Raw genomic sequence first — 25,951 nt, forward strand, 5'->3', positions numbered from 1 at the left:
TCTACTCGGGCTTCCATCCGGGTAGCTGCATCAAAATCCGCGACGTTTCGATCAGTGTCATTCCCCTCATTTTCTGGCGAATATGATATAAGTGATGAGAATGAAACTCATGTAAACATTACGGATTTTCGACGCAGCTACCCGGATGGAAGCCCGAGAAGATTTCATCAGTCAACCAAATATTTCACAAAGTTGTCCTTGAAAGGCTCAGGAAAATGGTGACTCAAGTAAGACTGGACATTGCAGACAACTGGATACTGCATCAGTACAACGCCCCATGTTACATAGCCACTTCCACCACAGAATTTTTGACCTAAAAATGCATTCCTGTTGTTCCACACCCCCTATCCAACTGATCTGAGTATTTGCGTATTTTTACTTTTCTCGACTCCGGAGAATATTCAAAAGAATGTGAGGAGCATGTCAAAGGATCTTCGGCTTGTAGTCTTTCGGCGGCGCTGTCAAGACTGTAAAGGACTGTTCCACTGGTATATAGCTTCTTAATGGAAGGGGAAAATATTGGTGTTCGAAAAAAATAAAGACTATGGGACATAAAAAAATCAGAATCATTACTTTCCTGACACACCTCGTCGAGCTGTATCGATCTCTAGAGGAACGGAATGTTCCAAATGACTGGAAAAGAGCACAGGCAGTCCCAGTCTTCAAGAAGGGTCGTCGAGCAGATGCGCAAAACTATAGACCTATATCTCTGACGTCGATCTGTTGTAGAATCTTAGAAAAAGGTTTTTTGCTTGAGTATCATGTCGTTTTTGGAAACCCAGAATCTACTCTGTAGGAATCAATATGGATTTCGGAAATAGCGATAGTGTGAGACCCATCTCGCTTTATTTGTTCATGAAACCCAGAAAATATTAGATACAGGCTCCCAGGTAGATGCTATTTTCCTTGACTTCCGGAAGGCGTTCGATACAGTTCCGCACTGCCGCCTGATAAACAAAGTAAGAGCCTACGGAATATCAGACCAGCTGTGTGACTGGATTTAAGAGTTTTTAGCAAATAGAACACAGCATGTTTTTATCAATGGAGAGACGCCTACAGACGTTAAGGTAACCTCTGGCGTGGCACAGGCGAGTGTTATGGGACCATTGCTTTTCACAATATATATAAATGACGTAGTAGATAGTGTCGGAAGTTCCATGCGGCTTTTCGCGGATGATGCTGTAGTATACAGAGAAGTTGCGGCATTAGAAAATTGTAGCGAAATGCAGGAAGATCTGCAGCGGATAGGCACTTGGTGCAGGGAGTGGCAACTCACCGTTAACATAGACAAATGTAATGTATTGCGAATACATAGAAAGAAGGATCCTTTATTGTATGGTTATATGATAGTGGAACGAACACTGGTAGCAGTTACTTCTGTAAAATATCTGGGAGTATGCGTGCGGAACGATTTGAAGTGGAATGATCATATAAAATTAATTGTCGGTAAGGCGGGTACCAGGTTGAGATTCATTGGGAGAGTCCTTGGGAAATGTAGTCCATTAGCAAAGGAGGTGGCTTACAAAACACTCGTCCGACCTTTACTCCAGTATTTCTCATCAGTGTGGGATCCGTACCAGATCGGGTTGAAGGAGGAGATAGAGAAGATCCAAAGAAGAGCGGCGCGTTTCGTCACAGGATTATTTGGTAACCGTGATAGCGTTTAGCAAACTCAAGTGGCAGACATTGCAAGAGAGGCGCTCTGTATCGCGGTGTAGCTTGCTCGCCAGGTTTCGAGAGGGTGCGTTTCTGGATGAGGTATCGAATACATTGCTTGCCCCTACTTATACCTCCCGAGGAGATCACGAATGTAAAATTACAGAGATTCGAGCGCGCACGGAGGCTTTCAGACAGTCGTTCTTCCCGCGAACCGTACGCGACTGGAACAGAAAAGGGAGGTAATGACAGTGGCACGTAAAGTGCCCTCCGCCACACACCGTTGGGTGGCTTGCGGAGTATAAATGTAGACGTAGATGTATATGTACCTCAGCATGTTGGCGCTGCCTTCCCAGGAAGACACTTGGTTCCCAGTAAGGTCCAGGTGTAAAGTGCGGTTGCCCGACCCGAGCTGGCTACAACCGGGCAGGGTGCGCAGACGGTTGTGGGCAAAGTTTAGATCGGCGGGCCCCTGGACGTGCAGCTTCGGGAACTCCTGCAGCCGGTTGTGCGACGCGTCGAGCAGCCGCAGGTCGCGCAGCTCCTTCAGAGCGGTGCCGAGCGAGGGCAGCGCGTTCCCCGACACGTCTAGCTTGCGGACGGCGCGCACGCCGCGGAACGCCGCCGCCTGCAGGCAGCACAGGCCCGTGCCGCGCAGCACCAGCTGACGCAGGTGCGGCAGCGGCGGCAGCCAGCCCGACAGGCCGCCCACGCGCGACCCAGACACGTCCAGAACCTCCAGCCGCTCCAGGAGCGACAGGCCCCCCGGCAGTGGCCGCAGCAGCACGTTGTCCCGCAGTGTCAGCTCCTCCACTCCGGGCATCATCACGTGGGCGTCTGTAAACGTAAAGGCGCCTGCCGCTGATGGCTTGGAGTCACAGAGGGTAAGTTCAGCGCCCTTAATGTCGGTGCACAACTTAACGGAACCGAAGCGCAGGCGACATCACTGTGTAAGGTTGCGGGGGCTTATTATTTTTTGCTTGCTTAATCTTGAATTGAGGACACTGTTTAGTGTCGCAATATTTCTCACCACGTTACAGCTTTTCACACCGTTTTCAACTCGCCAACATAAAAACAGCGCTATGGATAAAGCATCTTGCCAACATTAAAAAGTGAAATAAGTTTATAAACAACAACGTTAAATATTAACTTCCTTCGTTTTTTCTTTCTTTCACTCGTGCCGTGTCTCGCGCTGACGCAGGGTCGGCATTGTTAGGAACGGATTTGGCAAGGTTAGTGGAAAAGGGTGGCCGGATGTCCTTCCTGCCGCCACGCTATACCCCCTGGGACAGAATTACTGTACCCCTGCTGTCTGCGTCTGTTGTAAGTCATGGAATAGTGCGAACATGTTCAGATGTCTGTGAGTCGTGTAACTGAGGCGGAACGTGGGGACCAGCCCGGTATTCACCTAGCGGGATGTGGAAAACCGCCTAAAAACCACATCCAGGCTGGCCGGCACACCGGCCCTCGTCGTTAATCCGCCGGGCGGATTCGATCCAGGCCCGGCGCGCCTACCCGAGTCCAGGAAGCAGCGCGTTAGCGCGCTCGGCTACCCTGGCGGGTAACGTTAAATATTAACTCTCTGAAAGAAAATTAATCTTAAGCACAATATTATGAAAGTTTAATTGGAAGTTTCTTTACATTAATCCTAAGCACAATAATATGAAAGTTTAATTGGAGTTTAACTGGACTTTTCTTTACAAAACTGCTCCTACACATACGTTATGATGTTGGTCAGTATTACGAAAATCGTCGATTTTGGTTCAAAGTTCGGTACTATTTAGGATGACAATCAAGTCTACAGTGGATGGTTAATCAAGTGACAAATTTGAGCGCAAGATTACCCAAGGCCACTCCAGTGGATGCAAGCTGGTGAGCCAATAAAGTTTACACCTCTGCACGCAGTATTTACCTTCAGCTGCAACATGCTCTCTCCCACAGAAATTCCTAAAAAACTAATCTGGCCTTTGCTGAACTTTCCAGCACAAACTTTCCCTACATGTCTCGTTATGCGAGAAAACATGTACTCAGCCCTAGTCTTATTATGTGGTGATCTACACGCGCATGGTTGGAGCAGGGTGCATATTATAGTGCCCCCTCAGTTATCGCAAGAACAATTAACTAATTTGGCTGGTTCGTTTCTCCACAGTTGGAGCTAATGTTGCTATAGCTAATTTTAGCTGGATTGCAGCCGCTGTGAATGCAGTGTCCACACCAATTTCTTCTCTGTGTCGCACAGGGCGTTAAGCGCTCCGTTCTGCACTTGACGCCAGTTCAGAGAAGAGTCCCTACAAAATTTCTCTCTTGTCCTCTCATGGCAGAACTGTTTCCCTCCACTTGGGTTCCTTTCCCACGTCACTGCTTTTTTCGACCGATAGGAGCGTTCCTCTCATTTTGTAGAAACACCTTCTACCAATCGTAACGTCCCTTCTATCAAACTGCATTGAAACTTCAGTAGTTTTCTCCTTACAAGCGAGTTTCCGCCAATTGGACGTTTTGTGCCCGTTCTAGACGCCTAAAGTACACTGACCTTTCCATTTGTGACACTCACTGGACGAAAATGCGTCACTTGCTTTTGTTCATCTCCCGTTGGAATTTCGAAACGCAGTTTTCTAAAACTTCTTCTCTGCCCTTGTACCGATGCCCTCGCTACAGGCGGCCCTCCAGCTTGAATCACCTGGCCCAGGATCGCTGTCCTCTTTCCTGCCACCCCTTTAAGTGGTTGCTGGCGTAACTCCCGCAGCGCGGTTTCGGTACGCCATTGTGGAACTGGCTTTTCAAAACTAAAAGCAACTCGACTTGCGTTCGCTGTTCTACCTTCTGCTCAAAGGCATGCATTGTATAGGAATGGTGTGTTAATTACTGTCGATTGACTGCCATTCCTTTTTGCATTACATATTGATAGGCAAATGTTCTCATAACTGTCGATTTACGTTAGGTGTCATCTTCACCTTCTCATCGAGATTGGTAAAGATCTCATGTAAGTTGCGAATCTGACCATTTATTCTGCCACCTTACAACTGTCATACGGTGGTTTGTTCACACTAAATGGAACGTCAACACAACGACACTCCACTCTAACCAATACTGAGCAGTGAAATGAGATTATGAGAAATCTGTGTTACTAAATGGCTAGAAAAATACATAGTGCCAGTTGCAGGTCCCCTATGTGACTGCCATCATGGGCAACCAAAATTTTAACTCAAAGTATTGTTATACAAGGTGAACATTAATAAAACCGAGAAGCTGCAGTGGTGGATTCCTGACTGAAAATGGAGAAAAAACGTCCTATGAATGTATGTCCAGAAGCAGGCAGTGTGTGTGAAATGATAATAAATCCTCCCAGAATGCAGTACAGAGCAACATCGCGTCCACATCATAAAACTTGTTCGAAGTGGCCTCCATGGGACTGCAAGTGATAGGGATAGTAGTGGTTGTCATGCAGGATGCACATAATCACACTTACAGCATGTTGGCCTGCCAGTTGCCTGTGGCTTATACGAGGGTTCGTCTCAATGGCCTGTCGAACCCAGTTCTCCAGATCTGCTGTACACAGTCTGCCGTCTCTCTGCACGTTCGTCTATCTGAAAGGACCCCTGATCACTCAAACGCCTAAAACGTGTTATGTGATGTGGTTGGTGTCTGTGAGGATACTTGTTTTGGTATAGCTGAGCTGCCTCTCGAACGTTTCCATATGCTTGGCCGTACACAAACACCATCTCGGCTTGACCAGACTATTCCTGCTGCTTACAGTACGCTGCGTCAATCACACAGCCCGCAACACATAAGCAACACGTGACACATGTCAGAGGATCTGACATTTGCCAGTGCCATCTACCGTGGCAACGATGCATTTCTGGACACATGTCCATAAGACATTTTTTTCCTCAGTTTCCAGTTGGGAGTCCATCCCGCAGTTTTTCGTTTTTATCAATGTTCACCAGTTATATACAGGGCATCCCAAGAAGCCACCGACAAGCTGATTAGTTTTCAAGAAGGAACTGACATCCGGAAATGCACGGCTTGGGTGCTAGAGAACATCGAACTCTGACATGGCTTCAAACTGTACATGCTACAGCAATGCAGGTGGAGCTGAACCTCACGCACACGAGTCAGTATGTGGGACTGTTTTTCTAGTGTTTCATTCACTATGTAGACTAGAGCAATAAGGTCCTCCGCTAACATTACAAGTACGTCGTACACCATATTCTTCATCGGTCCTGTTAGTCTGCTTGACAGTAGCTATGGTCCAATGATAACCAATTATTTTGGCCCATATGTAAATACCGATCCTGTGTTGGTCAGTTTCAATCACCTGTGCACACGGATTTTCGTCCACCCAACCATGCATGGCATGCAAGTTAATATGCTATCTCTAGTAAACGTTCATTCATCTGTGAATAACACCAAGCTCGGTAACTTTAGACGGAGTATGCATTGTTGTAGCTACTACGGCATAAACTAGAACTGTTGTCGGTAATCCTCCATCCATACTGCCTGGGCTTTTTGCGGATGGTGTGGGTGGATGCCGCTGTTCAGGGACAACATGCTACATGGCACTTTTGCCCGTGTTCAGTGCATGTGCAACCTAGCAAGTGCTGGTGGCTGGGTCCTCATCGAACATTGTCAGCACATCACCCACCAACATTGTGTTCCAGCCTATGGTGGACGACCTGCATCAGGTTTCAGCATATACCACAGGACAAATAGTAGGCTGAGGATAGTATTTCGCAAGTACGAAGCACAAAGTGCTACTATTTTTCTCTACAATAGACACACCTCAGGCAGAGAATACCAGCTTCTCTGAGGCATCCCTCTATAGTCGCAAACATGGAATTATGTGCAGTACATGTGTTTGGAAAGCGTACCATATACAGTCTTGCAGCAGCACTCCCATTGCAGTCCGCTTTGCCATGCTGGTCACTGCTGCCGGTACACATCACATTGCTGCCAACAACGTTATGCACTGGCAGACCACACAAGGTCCGCAGTAGGATGCGCACAAGGTCTGTGTGGAGGATTGTAGCGCATGTGCACGAATATTATTAGCCTCAGGTCGTCCACCCACAACACACAGATTTCTTAATAGTTGCATCCGTTCTGTATTCAAACACTAAAATGAATTCGAGCAGTCCGTCACAACCAATCTTTCTCATACTTCGGTGATCTCCAGCACCCAGACTCTGCATCTCCAGATTGGGTTCCTTTTTGAAAATTAATCAGTTTTTCTTCATGCTCAACACACTAAGCGCAGTCGGATTTGTTTTCTGTGACACCCATTATATATTTGAAGTTCATAGGAACAGCTGTATCGATTTTGACCCAGTTTTGAATAATACACTCCTGGAAATTGAAATAAGAACATCGTGAATTCATTGTCCCACGAAGGGGAAACTTTATTGACACATTCCTGGGGTCAGATACATCACATGATCACACTGACAGAACCACAGGCACATAGATACAGGCAACAGAGCATGCACAATGTCGACACCAGTACAGTGTATATCCACCTTTCGCAGCAATGCAGGCTGCTATTCTCCCATGGAGACGATCGTAGAGATGCTGGATGTAGTCCTGTGGAACGGCTTGCCATGCCATTTCCACCTGGTGCCTCAGCTGGACCAGCGTTCGTGCTGGACGTGCAGACCGCGTGAGACGACGCTTCATCCAGTCCCAAACATGCTCAATGGGGGACAGATCCGGAGATCTTGCTGGCCAGGGTAGTTGACTTACACCTTCTAGAGCACGTTGGGTGGCACAGGATACATGCGGACGTGCATTGTCCTGTTGAAACAGCACGTTCCCTTGCCGGTCTAGGAATGGTAGAACGATGGGTTCTATGACGGTTTGGATGTACCGTGCACTATTCAGTGTCCCCTCGACGATCACCAGAGGTGTACGGCCAGTGTAGGAGATCGCTCCCCACACCATGATGCCGGGTGTTGGCCCTGTGTGCCTCGGTCGTATGCAGTCCTGATTGTGGAGCTCACCTGCACGGCGCCAAACACGCATACGACCATCATTGGCACCAAGGCAGAAGCGACTCTCATCGCTGAAGACGACACGTCTCCATTCGTCCCTCCATTCACGCCTGTCGCGACACCACTGGAGGCGGGCTGCACGATGTTGGGGCGTGAGCGGAAGACGGCCTAACGGTGTGCTGGACCGTAGCCCAGCTTCATGGAGACGGTTGCGAATGGTCCTCGCCGATACCCCAGGAGCAACAGTGTCCCTAATTTGCTGGGAAGTGGCGGTGCGGTCCCCTACGGCACTGCGTAGAATCCTACGGTCTTGGCGTGCATCCGTGCGTCGCTGCGGTCCGGTCCCAGGTCGACGGGCACGTGCTCCTTCCGCCGACCACTGGCGACAACATCGATGTACTGTGGAGACCTCACGCCCCACGTGTTGAGCAATTCGGCGGTACGTTCACCCGGCCTCCCGCATGCCCACTATACGCCCTCGCTCAAAGTCCGTTCACTGCACATACGGTTCACGTCCACGCTGTCGCGGCATGCTACCAGTGTTAAAGACTGCGATGGAGCTCCGTATGCCACGGCAAACTGGCTGACACTGACGGCGGCGGTGCACAAATGCTGCGCAGCTAGCGCCATTCGACGGCCAACACCGCGGTTCCTGGTGTGTCCGCTGTGCTGTGCGTGTGATCATTGCTTGTACAGCCCTCTCGCAGTGTCCGGAGCAAGTATGGTGGGTCTGACACACCGGTGTCAATGTGTTCTTTTTTCCATTTCCAGGAGTGTATATACACTGATACACGAGAGAGGTTTTTGAATGTAAGTTACAAATATATCGCACAGATTGTCCGAATTGTGATGAATTGAACCGCTGGGTAATAGTTTTCCACTTTGTCTTTTATCTTAGCATTCATCTCTCAGTGATATGGAGATACGCATTTCAAAATGTGGCTACAGTTTCAGGTTATCAGTTTCTGCTTCTCTCAGATTACCAATTGGAATTCACTGCAAATTGTTCGAACAATGCGCAGTGAGTTACTAATCTTTAAAGTAGCGTAATAAATTGGCCTTTAACGAAAAGATAACCACCTAATCATCAGGCTGTGATGTGACATAGTTTAAAATATTTTTAACCAATAATTTACCTATAGTTGCTTGATAGAAACTGCATAGCAAAAAACATGTGAATCCAAGATATGTCTTGTTTTATTTTTTTATGCTACAAGTAAAACTTTTCTTTAACTCCAACAACCTCACTCCGTTCAAATACAGTAAGTCCTTTCAGCAGCGCAGATTTCTGCTTTCCTTGAAGCAAATCAAGATGTATGTATGATTGTTGATGCATAACATGGTGAAGAAAATGTCACAAAGCGCCCATGACAAAGAACTGCGCCAATGAGTCTCAAGAAGGCATCACAGTGCTTAGTAAGCTTCTCAATAGGAATGTTGTAACATGAGCTATACATGTACATCACACGTATTTTTTTCTTATTTTTTCTTTAATTTGTTCACCTCAGCCAGCCTTCGATGCATACTGAATCACATGCACATACACACACACACACACACACACACACACACACACACACACACACACACACACCATTTCCGAACGCCAATCCAATATGTAACACACAACGTGCATGCCTCCAGACAAATTTCCTGCCATGAGCTGCTTACATCGCTCCAGTTATGTAGAACTGATGATATTCAGTTAATTAACGTTGTTCTCAGAAATTTATTTGTAGCTCTAAGCATCACGCACAAAGAAAATACGCTACCATTACAGTTTGGTGTCTGTTCTTTCAGACATGTCTGGAAAAACAGTTACCAACGACAGACTTCGCCTGCCTTACTTTCATAACTAAATGAAAATTTTTATGATACAGCTGCTTTGAGCATTGAAATAATTCAACAGCTGCACCTGAAAATTTGTGACCGGACAGGGAACTGAACCCCGTTGCCCCACTTCTCTAGAGCAGTTGCCTAAACTGCCCAGTCAATCAGACACCCCCCTCCCCCACAATCCAACTCAAATACCCAAGTGCTGCTCACCACTGAAGTTGTGACCCCATTCATTTCCCCCCAATGCTCACAGCCTCACTATATTCCCACAAATACATCCACACTGCAAAAGTCATACTCCCATCAAGGCGTATCTACACAATTACATGAGTAGCATCTGTTCTTTCAGATCATTCTAGAGAACTGGAGCATCTGCATTAGAGTCCTAGTCCGGCTCAAATTTTGAGGTGCACAGTCATTGAATTATTTCAATGCCCAAAGCAGCAACATTATACAAATTTGTCTTTAGTTACAAAATACGCTATGTCAGACAAATCATGTGGCAGTAAGTTTATGTACTTATATGCAAAGCAAAACAGGGTCACTGGTTTCATATAATTGTTGTCATAATCTTTTAAGATGTATAATCTTACTTTAAAGTTTTAAAACCGTAACACAAATATGAAAGTTGGAAACTATATACACACAACAAAAGATGTTTTGCATCACCTCGGTTCCGAGACTTCCGGAGCCTGTATAGAAAATTGGAACGGAGATCAACATAAAAGTCATTTCCGCCCTTTTTATTGCTCATGACAACCACACATTGCATGTTGCACTCCCATACAGGGAGACCTTCAGAGGTGGTGGTTGAGACTGCTGTACACACCGGTACCTCTAGTACCCAGTAGCACGCCATCTTGCATTGATGCATGCCTGTATTCATTGTGACATACTATCCACCATTTCAACAAGGCACTATTTGTCCAGATTGTCCCACTCCTCAACGGCGATTCGGTGTAGATCCCTCAGAGTGGTTGGTGTGTCACGTCGTCCATAAACAGCCCTTTTCAATCTATCCCAGGCACGTTCGATAGAGTTCATGTCTGGACAACATGCTGGCCACTCTAGTCGAGCGATGTCGTTATCCTGAAGGAAGTAATTCACAAGATGTGCACGATGTAGCCGCGAATTTTTTGTCCATGAAGAAGAACGCCTCGCCAATATGCTGCCGATATGGTTGCACTATCGGTCGGAGGATGGCATTCACGCATCGTACAGTTGTTACAGCGCCTTCCATGCCTACCAGCGGCGTACGTCGGCCCCACATAATGTCACCCCAAAACATCAGGTAACCTCCATCTTGCTGCACTCGCTGGACAGGTGTTCAGCCTGACCGGCTTGCCTCCAAACACGTCTCCGACGATTGTCTGGTTGATAATCTATAGGCAGCGGTCATCCACTGCAGTAGTAGCCCTTAGGCGGCCTGAGCGAGGCTTGTCATTGACAGTTACTGTCTCTCTGTATCTCCACCATGTCGTGCCATAAATCTAAGTATTATTCACACCATCTTAATTTATTACTTCTTTTTACTAACCCTTCTTCCAACACGTTTTGCGGGTAGTATCCACATACACCGTTCGGCCTCAACTTTCCATCGACCTACTACCGATATTAACCCAGCCAGGTGACACCAGTATCAGCTAGCGTGGAATGACTGCTTCTCAGACACACGCACGATGCACGTAGTATCAGTGAACATGCTGTTCATGTGTAGAATGGGGAAGGCGCGTTATCTATCTCAAATAGGACAGGCGGCGAACTATGGGGGAACTAACATCAGACTTTAATGCTGGGCATAGCACAAGTGTGTGTAAACACGCAGTGCACTGAACACTTCTAACGAGGGCCTCCGCAACCGACGACCCATGCAGGTGCCAATGTTGACACGATGACAACGGTAACTACGACTGATATGCTGAAATGGGCACGTGACCATCGGCGCTGGACATTGGCGCAGTGGCATAGCGCTGCATGGTCTAATGAGTCCTGATACCTTCTTCATCACGCTGATGGGAGGGCGCAAACTCATCGTCTTTCAGGGAAACGATTCGTTGACACCTGTACTACGTGATGCGGCAGCGGCTCCATCATGCTCTGGGGACCATTCTCGTGGAATCCAGTGGTATTCGTGCACGACACCATGATGGCCAAGGAGAATCTTACACTGATTGCAGACTACGCACAGCCGAACATGACGATCATGGTTCGTGACGGCAGTGGCATTTACGGGAATTGGGTGAGTAGGGTGTGCAGAAATTTTGCAAACTCCCTCCAGCCCTATTTGGGCCTCGTTGCTTTCATTCCACAACACACCGTAACTGTTATCGATTCTAGAGGTGGCAAGCCAGTTATTAGGTAGGTGGACATAATGTTGTGGCTCATCAGTGTATTTCGTTGAACATTTGTAATAAAATTATGTCATTGTATGACACATAGTTCCGCAGATAAGTCGTCACAAACACTGAGATGCGTGAAAAACCAGTTCTTTGTGTTTTATACATTGCAGTTTGACTAAAGAATTGGTGGGTAGAGATGGGGTCGCTGATGAAACACTATAGAAAAGGTAAAAAATGTACACAACTGTTGAGGCTGTTATACACTGATGAAAACATTATGTCCACTGCCCACTGGGTGGTTGTATGCTGTTTGGTGGCTCTGAGGTCCTGTGACGTGGTAAGAGAGGTATATGAGCTGAGAAAAGACGAATAGGGAATGGTTCTAGCGACGATAAGCGGTGCAAATGCGGAAATCCACCGACGTAAGCGACTTTGACAAAAGCCAGATTGTTGTGGCCCCGTGCGTGGGAGGGAGCATGAAGGAAACGGCGAAGATGGTCGTCTGTTCGTGTCCGCGTGCTACTGTCATAAGGATCTGTGGAACGTGGTTGAAGAGTCACTACCGACTCGCGATCTTCGGACATTTGTTTAAAGAGTTTTCTGAGATTTCTCCAGCAATAGTGGTTGACATTATCAGGGTTTCAACCCCCACTTGCGTAATGGAATCGAGTCAATGGCAAGTTATTACCTCTTGTGCCAACGTCAGAGCGTTTTTCCCTGATCGTTACCCGGGTGCTTCTACCCTTTTTACCCACGATGATCATTCGCTGGAGCATGAGAATGCAGGATCCGTTTACACTAAGGATTTTTCTTTCTCGTTTAAATTGTTGTCACGTTTGTGAATCTGTACGATTCCTCTGAACAAACGGGCGTGCTAGATTTTCTCCATAGCAAGAACCTACCTGTTAGCGTGTGTAAAATGTGATCTGTCTCGCACAGCAAATGCTCCACCGCGGCCAATTTATTTACTTGTAGTAATACTCTAAAGTCCTTAATGATAAATTCATTAGGTGTTTCATTTTATCTTTCCATTATTTGTGAACCTTAATATCCACCCATATGCATACTGGACACGTAAGGTGTTTTTTGGTCCTGTGGAATGCCCAATCAAAAAGCATACAGAGTTAACATATAACCATTTCTCTCCAAATACAAGCCATTACTATATGTTCACGATCTATATGTACCACATTTGTATCCATAGGGCGATTGTCTTGCTTTATCTTAAATTTATCTTCATGCCACAGCACAGAGGAGTTTTGTGCTTCAACTCACTTATCTGATACAAGTCGTACAGAGTAGAAAAAACTAAATTCGCTGAAGAAAATACTTAACTAGAGAGAGAGCTTCGTGTACTGATGCGACACAGGCACTGTCTTTTGTGTTGTGTGGGAAACAATACCCCTGCACACACGCTGTGGCCAACACATGACGCTGCAGACCATTGCTCAGACAATTCCACAAGTGGCACATTACATTTAACTGCGAATTAACCAGATGTGTTAGCAGCAGTCTCAACCCCGCGAAAACTGTTGCATTATTTAGTGCTTCATACTGCTGTATCAGCAGCAATGGTTCAGAGAGCTCTAAACAGACTCAGACTGAAATCTCGAATACCAACTGTCACTTTGAAGGTAACCTCATCACCATTACCTCTCCCCATAGCCCACTTGTGTTCTTATCCAGTATTTATTTAGCAGTTAATAGCTATAATTTATGACACACAATGAAAACATTGTTTTATCTATATTTATGTAACCTTATCATAATTAGATTAAGTCATGACACGAAAATGGCTGACATTCTACGGTACTGTTATCAGGCTGCCTAAGAGGAATCTGACACCAAGACATTACTTTCGCCATGTAAAAACAGTGGAAAAGTAAAAAAAGAATCCATGTAGGATCGTTTCTACAGATAAGTACCGTTAAAAAATAGATATTGCAGATCACACACAAAACATCACCAAATAACACTAATATGCCATGTTTATAAAATGTCCCACAGTTATGTTGTTAGTGCAGAGGATAGGATAGGAACAATAACATCTCTGTTTAAAACAGGTAAAACTGCGGGAGGGCGTCTTATATGGTCTGATGTATAAGTAAATCTATTGACCGCGTGACTGCTATGGTTGCAGGTTCGAATCCTGCCTCGGGCATGGATGTGTGTGATGTCCTTAGGTTAGTTAGGTTTAAGTAGTTCTAAGTTCTAGGGGACTGATGACCACAGATGTTAAGTCCCATAAAAAAAATCTATTGGGACCTTCACCGCCATGCCTTTATACTGCAGGGTTCGCTGGCCAGTGCCTCACCATTCCACCACATCTGCATACCAGCCACCAGATGCTGCTTAAGTATGGTGTGATCATCAGTCTTAAACGTGATCTGATTTTATAAATGTAATATTCCCTTCAAGGAGACATTATTATTAACATTACATCATATGGACACACATGCTATCCTTACAGTGTTGTCCTGTATGGAACTCTACACACATTCGGCCACAAACTGCAAGAAAAGAATCCCCTTTTATATTGTGGTATAGTGCTATTTGCCAATGTGTGGTACATGATTTAGCATTACGTACATGCATTTTAAGCAAGTACAACTAATGGAGTTACCACGCAAGATTAGATATTAGAACTACCACTCACACAGTATCAGTCTCAAATGTCTGCATACACAAATGCATACAGATTTGTTTCAGTTGTAATAATAATTTTTATTCCATCCATATGATAACACAGGTGGCAAGGTATCATATTGAATCAGATGTGAAACACAGATTTACACCATTCCATTGACAGTATATCCTCTCATCAATAGCAAATTGTATAGTAATGCCCCACATTTTAAGTTAGTAATAATTATGAATTTGTGTAAGTAACATCTGCATGTAAAAAGAAAAAGTGGGATGCTATGATGTGGCTAGTCTGTAGAACAGTGCTAAAGCCACAGATAAGTGTGAATTGTGGGCAATGTTGTATTGTCTGATGAAGCAGAATATGTGGCACATCTATATGAAAAGAAATCGTCTATGCTATGCCTGTCAGTTCCCTTTTAGAGTATTCCTGCATGATGCTGCTTTTCCCTATATAATCGCCATTAACAAATGTTCGATTAAAACTAGAGTAATAGATATACAGAGCATATCCATTACCAACTTTCACTTCCTGGTTTTTAAATGAAATTTGTTATTGGTTGCAGCACTTTAGCTTCTCATTCTTTAATAGTTACTGCTCAGTTTTGTAGCTGTGTTGTGGATAAGCCACAAAAAAATTAACCAAGGAAGGTGATTTTATTTACAATCAGAGATCCATAATCATACTTGTATATTATGAAGAGCAATCTGTGTTTGCTTTGAACACATGCCATTACCCTCCACCACAAAACACATGCACGGGGAGGGGGGGGGGGGGAATGTTGTGGTGTATAGTGCATATGTATTGAACTTACATATTGTAGCCTTTGAGTAACAAAGGGACACATAATACTAAGACCCAATCTATTTGCAAGATTTTTGATAATTTTCAACACATACAGAATTTAATGACTGTCTGCCAAGAGTCCTTCACTATCAAATGTGTGGAGTTTCAGGTCAGAGATGCATGTTTGGTACTAACACATTCAAAATGTAGTTACAAGAAGAGAAGGAAACCATTCATAAAATAAACCATTCGTGCTTTATTAGTGAAAGAGCTTTGCCCCTTTCCCTCTGCAGAGAAGGAAGTAGTTTCTTGACTGCTCTGCAGGGACAGAGGGTGAAGCTGATGTAAAAATCATGCATCTGCCAGTGCTGTGTATCATACAGAGACACAGTTAGAATTTTCAGTAGGAGTGGTATTCTACTACATATCTCTAAGGTTTTCGAACCAAGATTTTACTGTCAATAGAATAGTTGGCGACACTGTTTTGCTGTAAGATGGCGATGTATGGAGTTATAAATGACAGATTTAGATCATATTTTTAAGCAGAAAGAAGCAAATCGAACACTTGATAACATCTAAAAGTTGGCTATCGAATCGCAAAAAGTGTTTGAAATTATGCAAAATGTCCAGTCTCCATAAGTAGATACAATGTAACCATCCTTCTTAAGTAGTTTCAAATTCAAGTAGAGGTTTAAAAGTGCATTTTTGTTACAATCTTTAATGCATTAAATATCCTCAAATCCGTTATTTTCTGATAGTCAGTCCACCTATGTGGAAAATTTCAGTTGCAAATTTCATAAAGTGCAAATGTCTTATACTCCCACTCTATCCATATTTCTTCCATATGCGGTGTTTTAAACCATTTATAAGCCTTACTTACACACCAGTGGCCTATGATAAAAACAATATTGTTTAGTAAGGGTACTTTGTAACATCCATAAATCCGCTACCAAATCGTAAATAGTGTTTGAGTTTGTGTTATCGATTTTCATATTAAGCAATTAAAACTATTCTTGTGTGATGCATATTAGCATCTCTATCCCTGTACTCTTATGTACAGACCTAGCGCTTCTACAATTTACCAAGCAGTTGGCTGTTTTGCAGCTTACTCCACGTTATAAGCATATAACAGGTGACATATTGTAAATACTGCTAGGTAGTGTGAAAAACATTATCACAACTGTCACACTATAAATAGCAGTTCAATACTATGCTCCTAGCCAGGAAGATAGATACCAGATCATTTCATGAGATCACTAAAATGTGTCGGAAATGTCGGTGTCACATTGTCTTAGTAAAGATTTACGTTGCTACCACACCAGTATGTTAGGACAGGGAAGTGGATTTTCTAGGATTAAGGAGTTGTTGTAGTTACTTGGATGTTGTAACATTACAGGACATATTGGGGCATATTGAAGTATTCGATACTGTAGACTTTTAGGGGATGTCGATACAGATATGCAAAATGTAAAGGGAAACTTTGGTGATGTTTAAATATTGTACTGTGTCAATATTAGGACATTTTGCACAGAAAGAACAAAAATAGAATTAATGTAAATATATATTAGTGTTAGTAACCTATTTTCATTCAATTTTGTAATTATATTTCATTTTGTAAAAGAAAGACTCACTGTTTGCTGTAGCTCTGATTAATTGTATAAATTATCAGTTTTGAGCTAAATTATTTCGTATAATATGGACAAGATACTTTTAAAAACTCACCAGCTAATGCACACTTCTGGAACTTTCTATGGAGAAATTCTATATTATGATCGCAAAAATACGAAAACTTGTGGAAACTGTTTCATAACCTAATTTCGAAAGACAATTTGTATCAAGAAATATTGCTAAAAAGATTTATTTACGTTTTGAAACACGATTTAAATCATTTTACATATAAATAGTTGTTCTAAATCACTCAAGAAATATCCAGAATCAAATGTCAAGATATTTCTGGAAACATCGGTACAAATCTGGTGAAGGTTATCCAGAAGCTGGTAGAAAAATGTTATAAAATCTATTTGGAAATTATGCTTGTAAGAATTTATATGTACTGATCCTTTTCTTACTTTAATCTGTACTAAAATTCTGTAATGTCTAATTTAGTTTTAAGTCGTGAATTGCTATCATATTGTAAACAAAACATTGTCAAAGACACTCATTGTTTGGAAAGATATTAATACACCTAGGAGTTGTCAGTTGCCAGTTCGGATATGCAGTGCAGTTAGCTCGGAGAGTCAGTTGTTGAGTCTGTGAAGTCTGTCAGTTCTGTTTTGTAAATAAACGTCTGTAATGAAGAATTACTTGTTGTCGTCAATATGAACTCAAGAGCTTTTGCACGAAGCAGACACCTCCTAATGCAACGTTTTAATTTGGTGTTGAGGAGCTGAAATGTTATAATTTGGTGGAGGAGCTGGGATATGACGACCACCCAGTGATTCTTCAAAATAAGATACGTCTCTTCTGGGATCACAAGAAGAAAATACGTCTGTTTTGGGACCACAAGAAGAGGATATACGACGGACCAGTCATTCTTCAGAAGTAAATACGTCGATTCTGGGGTCACAAGAAGAGGAGTGAATCAACTGAGCGAAACCATCCTGGAATTGAAGAAATTTCGCAAAACATGGACACCAACGACCGCCGACGGACACTAAGATAAGTACCTGCTTCCTAAAATAATGGAAAAAGACGCAGATTTCAGTATTGACAGCGGTGTAGCGAGTACACCTATTAGGGAAAGTGCTTCTGACAGTGTAGGAATGTTGGCAATGTTAAAACAAATGTTTTCAGAGTTAAACTCGAAGTTGGATAACACAAACTCGAAGATGGACGATTCTCGTGCCGAATTACATCAACAAATTGAACAGACACAACAACAGATGGACAGGTCGATTTCGAAGGCTGTGTGTGATTTAAAATCAGAAATAAATTCAAATACAGAACAGATTGCTCACACTAATCAGGTTCTCGAAGAATGGCGAATTACTTTTGAGTCAAACCAATAAGAACTTAGTTGTCTTGTGGACACGGTTGAGAGCAAAATTTCTGTCCTTGAAACTGATTTAAGTAACGAAATTTCAAATAACCAGTCAAAACTTAAAAAAGTTGTTGATTTTGTAAATGAGGAAAATTCTCAATTGAGAAATGAATTTGACCAGACAAAACGATTTTTTGAAAGCGAAATTGAATCTTTCAAATCTGATTCTGACAAAACGGTCACAGAAATTTTTAGTAGAGTAGGTAATGTCGAAAAAACTGTAGACAGAAAATTTGTAGAAATACAAGAAACTATGTTGCAAAAACGTTTTAGTAATAGTTATAATGGGGTATGGGGAAATTTTCCCATTAAAACTTATCCTGGTGACAAGAATATACACCCAAAAGACTTCATGCAATTCTGCAAGGAGCAGTTCACGTCCATAATGACAGATAGTGTTAAGATAAAATTTGTAATGAAATTACTTGATGGTGAGGCGCTTTCATGGGCCAATCAGAATTGTTCCGCGGAAATGTCCTTTGAAGATTTCGAAAAATGTTTTCTAACCAAATTTTGGTCTGAAACTGAGCAATCTCGAATCAAAAGTGAATTCTTGAATGGTCCCAGTTACATAGAATCTGATGGGTCAATGAAAGCCTATTGTGAGAAATAGTTGCAAAAAGTAGTGCATCTGGATAAGCCATTTGATGAGCTAACTCAAATTGATGCACTAAAACGGAGACATCCGAAAAGAGTACAATGGGGTTTAGTATATGGTCCAGATGAGTCCATAGAACAATTCTTGAAATATGTGGACAAACTTGATAGAGCCTTGGAACAAAACAACAGATTTAACGACTTTGTAGGTTCATCACACAGAGGGTGGGAACTGAACCGTGGAAATAATAACAATAATAGTGAACGAAGAAACTTTAACAACAACAGGGATAATTATAATAGCAATGACAGAAGAAATTTTGGTAGGAATTATCAGCACTTTAATTCAAACAGAGAATGGGAAAATCGAAACAGGTCCTGGGGTAATGACATGAGAGAAGGTAACCCGAGGCAGGGAAACGACAGACATAGGCCTTTAAACGAGTAAATGCTCCACTGGGAATCTGTCAGTTTGGGGCAAGGAAATTTCAAAATCAGGCTAATTTCACCCAGAACAGACAGCACTATAATCAGAGACCTAACCAGTATAGACAGTATGCTTATGATCGATCTGTAGATAGAGGTAATGAAAAAATTAAATTTGACAGGAAATTTTGGAATGTCATCAGAGAAAATACTAGAAACAACTGTAACAGGAACCAGGCTACCTTTGATGAAGTAGGCTTAGAAGATGATATAATTGCAAATTTATATAATCAAGAAGAAGCACCTAATGCTGAAATGAAAGGTAAGGATAACTTTGATAATTTTGGATTGTACAAACTTTGTTTGGTGATGTTTTAGATGTAAGTTGTCATAATGATGTCCGTACTGAAGTTTCTGGAAAGTCTGATATACATGTGGATGTCGTTGGTGAAGATGGTGTTGTGAGTAATGTTGGTGATACTAGTAGTGTTTGTAGTGTAAGCTCAGGCAATGATGATGATAATGTTGATGTTAAAGCTAATGGTGATTATGTACTAGAAGATTTTGATGGTGAATTGGATGGAATAGTTTATGTTGATGTTAAGGAGGATGTTATAAGCAATAGTGTTGAGAATAGTTGTGCCAGGAACTCTAACTACATTCCACATGAGAATCAGATTGTGCCAGTTCAGCTTAGTAATACATCAGGAGACAGGGGGGTTGATTGTGCTGATGCATCTGAGATTATTTTGAAATCTGTTTGGGACAAATTTAAAGATTACAGTGATGACAATGATGTTAAGATCAAATTAAGGGAAATTTGTGAACCAGTTTCTGCTTTTAAGCCTAATGAAATCATCAAACGGCGTACTAGTCAGGATGTGTGTGAAGTAAATAGTAATCCAGACATTCCAGTAAATTCCATTAGACCTAGAAGTTTGAAGAAAGTATTGTCTAATAAAGAAAACCTAAATATGGAACAGAGGTATGATGAGATAGCAGAAGATCTTTTGTATGAAGAATAGGAAGAAAGGGAAAACACCACTATTGGTAGTCCATACATAAAAATTAAAGCTGCAGGTTGGGAAGGGTATTGTTTGATTGACACAGGGAGTCCAATTAGTGCCATTTCAAGAAAATTAAGAGATATAATTAAGCATGATCCTGACTTTGTTGAATTACCAGTTGTTGGAATAAAAATTAGAGGCATTACCGGCAAACTGAGCAAAATTGTTAATAGACAGGTGTTGTTGTCCTTCAGTATAAATGATGTACAGTTTACTCAAGGATGTCTTGTAATAAGTGACCTAAATGAGAATGTACTGTTGGGTATGGACTGGATATTAAAAGCTAATGCAGCATTTAATTGGGAAAAGAGTTTGTTTACCTTTATTGATCCTAAGACGAGAGTATGTTCCAGTACTGACATGTTGGTTCAAAACTGTGCTGATAAGGGAATTTAAATTAGGGATGTTACATTTTCTAAAGACAGTGGTTATTGTGTAGAGGAAATTACTGAGGATTATGATGATGGAAAATATGGGGATATAGTTAAAGAAAAATTACGGGAATCAGATAATTTGAACCAAGAACAGAAGGTAGAGTTAGAAAGATTATTGTGGAATTACTGTGATGTTTTTGATGATAGACCTGGCAGAGTAAAGAATTATCAATGTAAACTCAGATTAAAAACACATGAGCCATTCTTTATAAAACCTTATAGTGTACTCATTGCAAAGAGAAAAGATGTAGAAAAGGAACTTCAAAATATGGAAGAGTGGGGCATCATTGAGAGTAGTAAGAGCCAATACAATAATCCTTTGGTAGTGGTTGCAAAACGTGATGGCAATGTCAGGCTTGTACTAGATTCAAGACACCTAAATAAGTATCTGGAAAGAGGGACCGATCATCCCGAGAATATAGACAAATTACTTCATAAATTTGAAAGAATGAAATACATGACCAGTTTAGATCTCATATCAGGATTTCACCAGGTAGAATTAGAAAATGATTCCAGAAAGTATACTGCCTTTTTGTATGGGGGAAGATGTTACCAGTATTGTGTGGTACCATTTGGGCTGAATGTCTCAGTAGCCGAATTCATTAGAGCACTTGACTTTGTTTTGGGAAAAGATCTTTTATCAAAATTAACTGTGTATGTAGATGACATTTTGATCACTAGAGAAACTTGGGAAGAACATGTTAATACTTTGAGGGAGGTTTGCAATAGATTAAGGAAAGGGGGAATGTCAGTTAAATTATCTAAATGTAATTTTGGTATGAAAAAATTGAAGTTTCTGGGGCACAGTATTTCTGAGGAAGGTATTTTGCCAGATCCTGAAAAACTCGAGGCAATTGCAAAATTCCCAATTCCAAAAACCAAGAAACAACTAAAGTCATTTTTTGGGATGTGCGGTTACCACAGAAAGTTCATTAGTACCCAAGCTCTAAATGCTCCAAGTCTTAACAGATTGCTGAAGAAAAACGCAATGTGGGTTTGGGATCAGGAATGTGAAGCTGCTTTTGAAGAAATAAAAACACAGTTATGTAACAGTCAAATTTTGTACCGTCCTGATTTAAGTTTACCTTTTTGCATCATGGCAGATAGTAGTGATTATGGCCTAGGTGCTCACCTTTTCCAAGAAGTAAATATAAATGGGAAAATAGAACACAGGTCTATTGCTTTTGCTAGTCAAACCTTGAAAAAACATGAGAGGCAATACACTGTTACCGAGAAAGAGCTTTTGGCCATTTACTGGGCATTTTCTAAATTCAGAAATTATTTAGTGGGAAACCAGGTAGTTGTCTACACAGACCATAAGGCATTAATTTATATTCAAGAATGTAGGTTGCATCATGGAAGGATTACCAGGTGGGCACTCTTGTTACAACAATTTAATTACTCAATAAAATATCTTAGAGGACCCGATAATGTAGTTGCTGATGCTTTATCTAGACTACCTGTGGGGGGTGACTTTGAAGATGACAGTGGGGAATGTGAAAAAGAATTCAAAATTATGTATTTAAGAGGGGTGGACAATGAACAAGAAATCAGAGACATTTGTAATGACATCCGACGGAATCAGAACCACGATGAGAACTGTAAACTGGTCAAAAGTTATTTAGGGAAAAAGGGACATGAAAAAGTGGGAGAACATTACAAAATCTACAAGGGGATTCTATTCAAGAGAAACAGTGTAGATAGCGATGTATGGAAATTATGTTGGCCTGAACAGTACATCAATGTACTCATCAAGTACATTCATGAAAGTTTTGGTCATTGTGGGATTCAAAAGTGTATCCAGAAAATCCAAGAAAATGTGTACTTTAACAACATAGCCAGGAAGGTTAGAAAAATTTTGACGGGTTGTGACAGGTGCCAAAGAGTAAAAGTATCCAACCAAATTTGTCGAGGATTGATGCAAAACATCTTACCAAAAGAACAACACGAGTTAGTCGCTGTCGACTTATACGGACCATTACCGAAGACCAGAGGAGGCTATTGCTACATTTTTGTTATGGTTGATGTTTTTTCAAAATTCATTAAGTTATACCCTCTTCGCAAGGCAAACAGTAAGAGCATTATTTCAAAAATCAGAGGAGACTATTTTGGCATGGTTGGAAAACCTCAGAAAATCTTATCAGACAATGGGACTCAATTTAATTCTGGAGTATGGAAAGCTTTTGTTGAAGATGAAAATATAAGTCACATTCTTATTTCAGCTTATCATCCGTCAGGAAACCCTTTGGACAGATACATGAGGGAAATTGGGCGATTCTTTAGAACCTACTGCAATACTGATCATGCTAGTTGGATTGACTATGTTGAGAAATTCGAAGATGTTGTGAACAGCCTACAGCATTCCTCAACAGGGTTTTCGCCTTATGAAATACAGTATAAAAGCAAACCACCACATCCAATTAGTGATTTCATTGATTTTCCAGTCTCCAAACCATTAAGTACTCAAGAGAGAGAGGAAATAGTGAGAAAGACCATGAAATCTCAAGGTGATAAGAGGAAATGTAGACATGACAAAAGATTGAAGCCTACTCAATTTAAAATTGAAGACTTGGTCCTTGTTAAAACACAAGAGAAGTGCAAAGCCATCAGTGGTGAATTAAAAAAGTTTTTTGACATATACATTGGACCTTTCAAGATTCAGGACAATCCTCATCCGAATGCTTACCGTCTAGTGTACCCAAATTCTGGCAGACTGTTTGGCCTACGAAACGTGACCGAACTGAAATTGTATAAAAAAATGTAAAAAAGTATTTTAGATAGTAGATGTTTATAGACTTTTATATGTAATCTTACCAGGATATTTTTGTATACTTTGTTATGTTGTATTTATCTGATTCCTCAGGGGAGCATACATTCTTTGTGTGCTAAGTGTTTGGCGAGCACTAGGTCCCCTAGCTATGCAATTGTCATATTTCATTTTCGTATTCTGGCATTGCATCTTACACTTATTCTGTGATCCTGTATAATCAATTTTCTCCATCTGTCAGTCTATCCTCTCTTAGCTTTAAGAAATTATGTAGAGTAAATTTTCTTGAGTAATTAGACTTTAGAGAATTCAAATTTCTGTGTCCTTAAAAACCGGTCCACCGACTATTAAATGCTTTTGCTAATGTTCAACTGGGTTTGACCACTGTATGCTGTATATTCATAGCGGACTGTGCTATTGCAGCCTGTGATAGCCTGCAGTGTATATGGAAACCATACGGACTGTGAAGATGAGACTGAAATACAGTGTGTGGCATTGAGGTATACCGACCTTTAAGGAAGAAGATCACCGACCTTCAAGAAAGAAGATCACCGGTCTTCAAGAAAGAAGACACCAAAGATATGTGTAAAACTTTTCTGTTTTGTAATGTAAGGACATCAACCCTTCCGTGTTTCACGTGGAAGTGCTGAGGGGGGGGTTGTGTAACATTACAGGACATATTGGGACATATTGAAGTATTCGATACTGTAGACTTTTAGGGGATGTCGATACAGATATGCAAAATGTAAAGGGAAACTTTGGTGATGTTTAAATATTGTACTGTGTCAATATTAGGACATTTTGCACAGAAAGAACAAAAATAGAATTAATGTAAATATATATTAGTGTTAGTAACCTATTTTCATTCAATTTTGTAATTATATTACATTTTGTAAAAGAAAGACTCACTGTTTGCTGTAGCTCTGATTAATTGTATAAATTATCAGTTTTGAGCTAAATTATTTCGTATAATATGGACAAGATACTTTTAAAAACTCACCAGCTAAAGAGAAAGTCTGTAAATGAACGTTTAATGCACACTTCTGGAACTTACTATGGAGAAATTCTATATTATGATCGCAAAAATACGAAAACTTGTGGAAACTGTTTCATAACCTAATTTCGAAAGACGATTTGTATCAAGAAATATTGCTAAAAAGATTTATTTACGTTTTGAAACACGATTTAAATCATTTTACATATAAATAGTTGTTCTAAATCACTCAAGAAATATCCAGAGTCAAATGTCAAGATATTTCTGGAAACATCGGTACAAATCTGGTGAAGGTTATCCAGAAGCTGGTAGAAAAATGTTATAAAATCTATTTGGAAATTATGCTTGTAAGAATTTATATGTACTGATCCTTTTACTTACTTTAATCTGTACTAAAATTCTGTAATGTCTAATTTAGTTTTAAGTCGTGAATTGCTATCGTATTGTAAACAAAACATTGTCAAAGACTCTCATTGTTTGGAAAGATACACCTAGGAGTTGTCAGTTGCCAGTTCGGATATGCAGTGCGGTTAGCTCGGAGAGTCAGTTGTTAAGTCTGTGAAGTCTGTCAGTTCTGTTTTGTAAATAAACGTCTGTAATGAAGAATTACTTGTTCTCGTCAATATGAACTCAAGACCTTTTGCACGAAGCAGACACCTCCTAATGCAACGTTTTAATTTGGTGTTGAGGAGCTGAAATGTTATAATGTCTTATATCAATTACACAAACATCCACACATGGCTTAGATATCCACATTAGCTCTTGCAATTGCTGCACTGTGGGTTGGTGTACATAATTATATAGCATTCTGCTAACTCTGCTGTAGGATTTGCGACTGTGTATCTCTAATACAGTGTAAAGTATGAACATCCAAAATACCTGCGTATCTTTCATGTCTCCTGTGTCTGAAGTATAATGTAAAATAATGTTTAGTGCTATTGTTACAGCAGTAATGTGGCTTTTTTATTTATTTATTGATTTATTTTTTTGCTGTAGCATTTTGGAAATATAGAGGATTTCCACACTGATACACAGTACCCCAATTGTGGCAACATATGAGCCATGTATATTTTTCTGCTGCATCCTTTTCTTGGGAGGGTAACAACAGATTTTTAATTGTTATAATTTTATGGTAATTCCTCTTTTTGTAAGAAGGTGGAATAAAATTGTCCCTAGAACCAAATCCTAATTCAGAAATATCTGTATTTGATGGTATTGTGGAGAAGAATGTCCTGGGCTGAGAAAAATATGTTTCTCCAGTTTTTATACAATATCTTTGTATAATACTAATTCCAATGGCATGACAGTGTGGTAATACTGTTTCCCATTAGAACACCAGAGTTGAACGCATTTAGGCTTGGTTAGGAAGTTGATGGGCTAC

The 25,951-nt window shown here is 41.3% G+C and overlaps 1 protein-coding gene across 1 annotated transcript in view; it reads right to left on the reverse strand.

Annotated features, from left to right (window-relative positions):
* The window catches only part of LOC126335827 (uncharacterized), a 110,427-nt gene that overhangs the window by 25,773 nt on the left and 58,703 nt on the right, over positions 1-25,951 (reverse strand). Inside the window, exon 3 of the mRNA XM_049999293.1 lies at positions 1,986-2,493. Coding sequence (XP_049855250.1) covers positions 1,986-2,493 — 508 coding nt within the window. The remainder of the gene's footprint in view (positions 1-1,985; positions 2,494-25,951) is intronic.

Source organism: Schistocerca gregaria, chromosome 2, assembly GCF_023897955.1.
Source record: "Schistocerca gregaria isolate iqSchGreg1 chromosome 2, iqSchGreg1.2, whole genome shotgun sequence".
Lineage (NCBI taxonomy): Eukaryota > Metazoa > Arthropoda > Insecta > Orthoptera > Acrididae > Schistocerca > Schistocerca gregaria.